We start from the raw sequence: 9257 nt of genomic DNA, 5'->3' as shown, positions 1-9257 counted from the left end.
GGCGCTGCAGGGGGCGCTCCGGAGCGAGCTCGGGGAGCACGCGGCACTGGTGCCCTGGGATCCCGGGAAGGGATGGAACAAAGGCTTCACAAACCCCAGGCGGCTGGCCCTGGTGTCCGGCTGGACCCTTGGGAACAGCAGGCTGTAATGGCAGACTGGAACAGCAGGGACGAGCACAAATCCCAGGTAGCAGACGAGATGTATCCAAATGGGGAACGGGAAACCCCCCGGAGGTCTGGGCAGGCAGGGTGAGCAGGGCTACAACGTAGAAAAGGCTAGACTGACTGCCCACACACCCAGGTGAAACAAAAGGAGTGGCCAGCTCTTTTGTTTTTCTGAAGTACCCAGCCATTTGTTCCCCAGCAACATGTATAGGGAAAATTCCTTTAGCACAAAAAAAAACAAACCAGGAGAGCTCCTAAAACCCCAACAGGATCATCTGGTGATGGATCAGGGGGGATCTCCAGTGGAAGCTCTTCCCACATTCCTCGCACTTGTGGGGCTTCTCCCCAGCGTGAAGCTGCTCATGGACCACCAGGTCCGAACCCTGCCTTCCCAGCACAGGGTGGGTCTTTCCTCCTCACAGTTCCCTGGGCAATTTGTCCTCCCTGGGCTCCGTCCTCAGCTCCTTGTCTGGGGGAGGAAGGACAAGGAGAGGATGGGATTTGCCTCCGTGCCACAGGGAAGGGGAAGGAGATCCCCCCAGTCCGTCCCCAGCAGGACAGCGTTGGCAGCGGGGTTGTCCTGCAGCCGGGGGCGATGCTGGGCTGGGAGATGGAGCAGGAGAGAGGGGGAAACGGGCAGGGACTTCCTCCTCACCCACCTGGGTGTCCTGTGGCATCTGCCTCTTCCTCACAGCGTCCTCCTCCATCTGGCCGAGGTTTGGGAATGAGAAATCCTGGTGTGGAGGGAAAAACAAGGTGTGAGTGTGTTGGCTTAGGGGTTCCTCCTGCCCAAGTCCTTCTCTAGAAGTCACCGGGCGTTTCATGACTGTAAAATCCTCTCAAACACCGTGCTGGTTTTACCTGGCATGAGAAATGAACCCCACTGATCTGCCTCAAGAGAGATTAAGGTGGGAGTTACAATTCACCAAAGAGATGACAAGAAATACCATGATACAGCTGTAACCCACAAAGGCTGAGTATAACCAGGCACCCTGGGACAAGAGCAGAACGGTGGTGCTTAGTTCCTGTGCCGAGCACCACCTGGTCCCGCTGCATGCAAAGCAAAAGGAAAGAAAAGAAGGTCGGCCAGAATACAACAAGAAAGATAAGAAACTTAAAAAAAAAGGAAAATGCAAGTTATAATCAGGAGGCATGGGCTATAACTAAGGATAACAAGCTTATAGTACCTTCTTATTTGTTGTGGTCACTGGTGCAGAAAGAACATGAGGAAACACATTGGGGAATGGATGCTTTGCCCAATTATTTGAAAGATAGGATTATGGCTAGGAGATTGCAAGGTGCAGTAACTCACCAGTGTGGTCTTTGCCTCCAAACTAATCCTAAGAATATTCCAAATCCTAAAGTTGGACAAATTGGGAAAGGCTGTGGACCTGGGCAACAATGGAATTACCCAGGAAAGGGGGGTATTGATACTTATTGGTGTTAACAGACACCTTTTCAGGATGGCCAGAAGCCTTTCCTACTAGGACAGCTAAAGCACGAGAGGTGACCAAAGCACTGTTGCAAGAAATAATACCCTGTTTTGGAGTTCCAGCCACTATGTCTTCAGATAGAGGACCACATTTTATTTCAAAAATTGTACAACAAATCAGTCACCACCTGGGAATAGATTGGGAGTTACATACACCATATAACCTTCAGTGTAGTGGCCAGGTAGAAAAGATGAACCATTTAATTAAGCAACAAATTATAAGATTGGGACAAGAAGCAAATTTGCCTTGTCCCCAGGCCCTCCCACTGGCATTAGTGTGAATTTGAACAAAACCCAGAACAAAGGAAAAGTTAAGTCCATTTGAAATTTTATATGGGAGGCCATATGCAATTCAAGAGGGAACTTCACCCATTCATCTGGGAGAAGAAACCCTGCACAGATATATGGTGGCCTTGAATAAACAACTTAGAAAAATTGAAAAATATGTGGCTGGAGCCCAAAGCAGAGAATTAGATGGGCCGGTACATGATGTACAGTCTGGAGATTATGTGTATGTTACGTCTTTTGCAGAGAAGACTTTGGAACCGCAGTAGGAAGGACTGTTCCAGGTACTCCCCACCACCTTCACTGCAATCAAGATCAAAGAGCAGAAGGCCTGGATTCATCACTCCTGGGTGAAGAAAGCCCCTGAGGGACTTTGGGAGGTAACGCCCGGTGACAACAAACTGAAGCTGAAGCTGACCCGAAAAAGCAATTGATGAACTCAGTTATGATGGACATTTTGTGGAAAGTTGGGACTTTACTAATTATTCTTACAATCGTAACAAGAGTTAAAGCAGTACCACGCCAGTCTAACATGACTGACATATACCGATGCCAGGGGAAGGCATATGATCCTCACTCTCGGAAGGCTTTGAACAAAATGCTCAGAGTCACAAACACACGCCTGTGGGAAGGAAGGGGTGTTTGGGGATGTATATATGCATTCATGCAGGATGGGTTTCATGAGGCTTACCATCCACCCATGAAACCTATCCGATTCAGCCCTGAATGCTGTGACAAATGCTTGAGCAAGTGTCCAGAGTTCAGACTCAAAATAGAGGGGTGTGCAACAAAAGCATATGACATTGATTTTAATATCACCCAAGTATGTACTGGACATTACAAAGACCAAAATAAAGTGACCCCACCAGTATTACAGAAAGTGAAAACAACGATTCAGGGAAAAGGAAAAAAGTCCATGGCCCCCCAAATCAGCAAAATTGGACCACATGCGATCAAAAGGACAGGGGTTCAAAGATTATTGACTAGTCCAAAATGGTCTTTGAAACGAGTAGAAATGGGGATGCAGGTAAATGGATCCGCCATCCGGCCAGAATGCACCCCATTTCTCAAAAACCCTTTAATAGATTGGAAGACTTGTCTCCAAAACCGTATGCCTTGTAATTTTAAAACAAAGAGAGATCTTACCGGACTATTAGGAACAGGATTAGGATTTTTAAATACAATGGATTCAGAAGTGCTAATGAACAAATTGACCACAGTAGGGAGTGTTTAATTAAATTGCAGCAACCATTGCAATTCTCTTTACTGGCCCTAGGTGATAACCATTGGAAACTGTCCAAAATATTACCAGATTGGGAGAATACAGAAGAACAAGACCATGAATTGATGATTAATGCCCTAGGTATAGCCAGTAAAAATGTTTCTTTGGCTCTTGGATGTACTCAAGCACAACTGTGGATGCAGTCAGTGGCCGCCGTAGTCATTAGGGAAGGTGGAGAAGGAATATTCCCTGCTGAAATTAGAAAAATTGTCTGGGATAGTGCCTCTTAAATAGAGAGAGAGCTTCAATCTTGGTGGATTTTGGTCAATTTCACTTATGACCCCATAATGAGTGTGGTAACAGCCTTTGTTCTGACCATACACAATGCCTCCATCACCATGATACATCCAATAGCCACTTTAGGACTAAATCATGAGGGAACCGTACTATATGCCTCTGAGCATAGAATGTGGGCACGAGAAATTAAAGGGCAGTGGCAAACCATTAACCTAGAGCCCTGTTCTATGAGGGAACAGTTAGGGTACATATGTGAAGGGATTTTAGAAGAAGATAAAGATTAGTTGTTTGGACACAGACCAAAGCATTTGCCATTTTGAGGTGCATTCAATTAACCAAACAACACGGCTGGTGTATACCAGACAAGGTTGCATCTGCCTCAGGATGGCATGTCCCACCATAACAATAGACAATTGAATTGTAAATGAGACCCAATTTAATTTGTGTATTTGCAATTTTTAGAAAATTGAAGGATGCCATTTTCTTATCAGGCACCTGTAATATCACATCAGTATATAAAGGCAAGCATGATTACTGTCCAAGAAGTCTTGCCTGTGTGTATCGGAGTGAATCTGACCCTAGTGGCTCAGCTGCTAAAACATCAAGAGCTGAGACAAATTTTAGAGGAAGTCAAAGGCACTGGAAGGAAGACATTGATCATGGTGCATCATGATACAGAAACTATTAAAACGGTTTTTAAACTATTTGAAGGACATTTGTCTCATCATTGGTGGGATGTGCTTTTCGGATGGTCACCGACAGCAACTGGTATACTCAATGCCTTGATTCATCCTATTATTGTATTACTCATTTTAGTAAGTGCAAGTTGGATTTTATCCGTGGTGAAGCTTGTTTGGTATTGGAAGATGCTGTGGAGAATAGCAGCCTTGACATCAATATCCAAAGTGTATGGTTTAGCCTTGAATGAGAAAAAGGCTGACCACGCTGCTTGGATAAATGAAGAAGAATCTGTGTACTGAGTAAAAGAATTTACTCACTGTTAAAAGAGAAGTGGGGAATGAAACATAGAGTTAAAAGAAATATAAAGATTTTAGTTATAGGTTAGCTGTGTTGAAATTAGTTAGAGTAGGAAGGAATTCGGGCCCAGCTAGAGTTAATTAAAATAGTTAAGAGAGCTGGACCTGAAATGGTTTGTTGATGAGTTGGTGGAGGGAACAAGGACAATTACCAATTTCCTCCCTCTGTGAGAACCTATTCAAAAGTCACGCGAGAGGAAACTTAGAGGTCACTAAAGTAATTAGGATTGTTAAAGTTCAGAAAGGCAAAATGATCAAAATGAGGAAGATGAGCATACTTCATCTATCCGGGACCACTGACCCAATTCAAGACCACCAACTCAATTCAGAGCACACACTACGCAGGCTTAAATGACATTTAAGCTGATTTCCATATGAAGCAGAGAATGGGAGGTGTTGAGGTTATGAATATGCATTTGTATTTTGGATATTCATAATTTTTGTAAATAAAAAGCTTTGTGTTTGCTTGGATCGGGGCCCTGCATCTTAGGGAGCTATTCAATGCAGTGCCCAGTGCTAAACAAAACATACACTTTCTAAACTGTTAGAGCGTTCTTGTCCGTCTCAGTTGGATATTGATATTAGATCGATATTAATGTTTTGGTAAATCATCAGTTTGCTGTTGGTCATTGTGGTGACTGCAGGAAAGGGGCACCCCACCATGGGGCATTTCTTGGTCAGCTCCAGACATAAAGAGTGGGAAACTGTCTGAGACTCGGGTTGTGGCCTCGAATCCGCCACTGTGGTTTGCAGGGATCTGCAGGGCGGCACGGCCCTGGCTGTGCCCGGGAGTGCTCACTTTGGAGGTGGTGTCGGATCTGATGGGGACAAGGGGTACCCTGTGGGGCTGGGGGTGACCTTGAGAGTCTCCATGGCACTGAGGGGGAGCTCCATTGATGGGGGTTGGTGTCCTGGGCTGAGGGGCTGTAGCGGGTTAGGTTTGTTCCTGGGTTGGGGGGCCATAGGGGGTTGGGGGAGCTGTACCTGGCTAGGGGAATGCGTGGCAGGGAACAGCAGTGACCTCTTGGCCCAGTGTGTCCTCCAGAGCCACCGTTTCCACCCTATCTCTGTCCCCATCCAAACTGTTCCCATGTTTGCCTACGTTTTTTGGGAGTCTGTCTCTACGGCCATCATTTTTCACCTGGGGACAACTCCTCCTTTGGGACAGGAGGTGGGTACCCGCCAGTGTCATCCCTCCTCCTCTCCCTCAGCTGTCACCCCAAAGCTGCTCAGGGGCTCTGGGGAAGTGCAAAGATTCACTGGGGGCAGGAGCAGAAAGACCATGGGGGGTGTCCCCAAACTGGGCACTGTGCGGGTCCCAGACAGGGACAGGACTCAGTGGGTGGGAGGAGCGGGGCTGGGCTGGGCTGTGCCCAGGCTGGGGGATGTGTCCGAGGTTCCCTGACCCCTGTGGTGTGGGGGTGCATCGGGGGCCCCTCCGTGGCCTGTGGGGGTGCAGGAACCCCCCACCCACGGCTGCTGTTGCTGCAGGTTCATGGTGTCTCTGCTGTGCCATGTGTCACAACAACTCCTCCAGCTGTCATTTCGTGTCACTGAGGGGCTGGATGCCACTTGCACGGCCCTGGGGACAAGAGGAGAAGACTGGGGACTGTCACTTCCGATGGAAGGAGAGAGAGTTCCACATTTTGACTGAGCCCCACGCAAGGTGAGATCCCCCAGCCGTGGGGGGATCAGCTCAGCTCCCCATGGCAGGCACAGCCGTGCTCCCAGGGGCATCAGTCACCCCACTGTCCCCGATGTCCCTGCCATCCCCATGTCCCTGCAGATCACCGTGAACCAACAGAAAGCGCCGTGGACAGTGGACCATAGAAATATCCTATCCTTGGGCAGGGCTCTCAGGGTGTCAGGAGATGTCACCCTGGAGCTCTTGGAATGGAACCCACACGACTGGTGCTGGTATGGGTGGGGACCTGCAGGGGCTGGGGACCTCCAGCGGGACAGGGACTTCTAGGGATGGTTGTGGACCCCAGGAGGTTGAGGAGGTCCATGGACTGGAGATCCCCAGGGGCTCAGAGGACACACAGAGGTGGGGAACGGGGTGAGCGATGTCCCTGTGCCACGGCGGCCCTGTCCCCAGCTCCATGTGCCTCTGCTCCCCCTCACACATGGCTGCAGGTGTCAGGGACCCCTGGATGGGGGGGGAGACGTGTCAGAGTGGGGGGTAACTTGGAATAGCCCACGTGGGTTGTGGGGTGGGGGGCACAGGAGGGTCTGTGGGCAGGCGGGTGCCTGGGTACATGGGCCCCTGGTAGCACCATGGCTGTTCCACCATGCCCGTGGTGCCCAGTCCCCAGCTGAGCCTTTGAGGGCACCTGTGGGGGACAGGGGTTACTCAGAATGTCTCATAGCACGGCCTGATGGAACACAGGAGACCATACTGAGGGTATGGAGCCCTGTAGGGTATGCCCAGCCTCTGCCCTTGAGGGAGACCAGCTGAAATAGGGAGGTTACACAACCTCCCAGCAAGATCCCCTTGGAAAAGGCAGCCACCTTTTCAGTTACGGCAAGAGAGGACACAGAGCCACGATCCTCTTGGAGAACCTATGCAGTTCCTTTGTAACCCATTGCCTTTTACCCTCTCACACCCACTCCAGTATCCCTATAAGATCAGGTTCTCTGTCCCTGTGCGATTAGAGAGAGCTTGTCCCTGGCCCCCGCTTCACGGGGTGCAGACTGATAAAGCTGCCCCATGCGGAACTGCTATATGGGTCTCTTGTCTCTTCCCTCCTGGTCTGGCCTGGGGTTTCCCTCGCAGGACAAGAGCTGAAATCACTCCCGCTGAATCACTAAAGAGCTGATAGCCTGCTGAGACAGGCACCCCCTGTGAAGGCAGCCCAGTGGCTGAGGGATCACTGCAGATCTCTGAGGGACTGTTCGTTGTGGGATGCTCTCTCTGGAGCTGTCACGGCTTCCTGGGTCTGAGCCACAGACCCCATCCTGGCTGCTTCAGAGCCCCATTGATCCAAGGGTCTAGTGTGACAAAGAGGAGTCTCATGGAACCCAAGGGACCAGAGAAAGGCTATGGAACCTCATGGAACCATGGCTCCACTATGACACAACAGGGCCTAATGGAGCTCAGGAGACCACAGTGAGGTTATGGAACCTCGTGGCTTAAAATGACATAGCATGGCCTCACAGAACCCAGGATACCATAACCACTGTATAGAACCTTACGGAACCAAGGCTGCAGTATGACAGAGCAGGTCCTTATGGAACCCAATAGTCCATAGTGAGGTTATGGAATCTCATGAAAAATGGGCTCCAGTAGGACACAACGGGTCATCATGGAACACAATAGTCCATGGTGAACCTCAAGGATCCAAGACTCTAAGGTGACACTGAGTGGTCTCATGAAACACAAGAGACAAAAGTGAGGTTCTGGAACCTCATGGAACCACAGCTCAAATGTCCCACAGCAGGGCCTCATGGAAAACAGGAGACCAGAGTGAGGTTTCAGAACCTCATGGAGCCAAGAGTCCAGTGTGACACAGAGGGGCCTAATTGTACTCAGAAGACCATTCTGACAATGAACAGAACGTCATGGAACCAAGGCTCTAAAGTGAAAGAGCGGGCATCATGGAACATGGGAGGCCATTCTGAGCCTATGGAAACGCATGGAACCAAGGCTCCAGTGTGACACAGTGGGCCGTCATTGAACCCAATAGTCCATAGTGAGGTTATGGAACTTCATGGAACCAAGGCTCTAAAGTGACACAGTGAGGTCTCATGGGACACAAGAGACAATAGTGAGGTTCTGGAATCTCAGGGAACTGCAGCTCAAATGTCTCACAGTGGGGCCTCATGGAATGCAGGACACCATAGTGAGGTTACAGAATCTTATGGAACCAAGGCTCCAGTGAGACACAGCAGGGCCTAATTAAACACAGGAATCCACTGTGACTCTATGGAATCTCATGGAACCCAGGCTTCAAAGTGACACAGTGGGGCATCATGTAACCCAAGGGACCATTGTGAGGTATTGAAACCTCAGGGAACCAAGGCTCTGATGTGACACAGCAGGGCCTAATGAAGCACAGGAGACCATAGTGTGGTCAAGGAACTTCATGGGACCATGGATTCAATATTACCCCACGTGGTCTCATGGAACCCAAGAGACCATAGTGAGATATTGGAAACTAATGGAATAAAGGCTCCAGTGTGAGCGACACACTGTGACTCTATGGAATCTCATAGAACTTAGGTTCAAATGTGACACAGCGGTGCATCATGTAACCCAAGGGACAAGAGTGAAGTTATGGAACATCATGGTACCAAGGCTCCAGTGTGACACAGTGGGGCCTAATGGAGCTCAGGAGACCACAGTGAGGTTTTGAACCTCATGGAACCAAGGCTCTAAAGTGACGCAGTGTCACTGTTGAGACAGGCACGACACATAAAGACCCCAGAACAGTTCCAGGCAAAAAAACATTTATTCTACGAAGTCAGTGTCATTTATACACTTTTGTATGTTTATCATTCATGTCACTTATCCATTGGTCACTTAACTACTACAACAGACTTATTGGCTATTATTTAACTATAATATACCATTATTGTTTCTATGAAGCATAAGCATCCTAAGCATTCTCAACATTCAGAAAAACACCAGGTGCAAGTTTGTTGCTGTTCTCTCTCTGTAGTGTTTAGATTTCTTGCTTCTGTTTCTCACAGGTACAAACAGATTGTGCTAACATCAATGTCGGAACAAGACAGGCTTGCTGACCTGCTGTTAATTCCCA

At 48.9% G+C, this 9257-nt stretch overlaps 1 protein-coding gene across 1 annotated transcript in view; it reads right to left on the bottom strand.

The window, feature by feature from the left end:
• The window catches only part of LOC108444597 (zinc finger protein 629-like), a 28497-nt gene extending 27024 nt beyond the window's left edge, over positions 1–1473 (bottom strand). Inside the window, exon 1 of the mRNA XM_017728272.1 lies at positions 737–1473. Coding sequence (XP_017583761.1) covers positions 737–988 — 252 coding nt within the window. The 5' untranslated portion in view covers positions 989–1473. The remainder of the gene's footprint in view (positions 1–736) is intronic.
• Between the last annotated feature and the right edge of the window lie 7784 nt (positions 1474–9257).

Source organism: Corvus brachyrhynchos, unplaced genomic scaffold (genome assembly GCF_000691975.1).
Source record: "Corvus brachyrhynchos isolate BGI_N302 unplaced genomic scaffold, ASM69197v1 scaffold183, whole genome shotgun sequence".
Taxonomy (NCBI): domain Eukaryota; kingdom Metazoa; phylum Chordata; class Aves; order Passeriformes; family Corvidae; genus Corvus; species Corvus brachyrhynchos.
The sequence above is the reverse complement of the archived record's forward strand: the minus strand, read 5'-3'. Positions and strand labels throughout refer to the sequence as shown.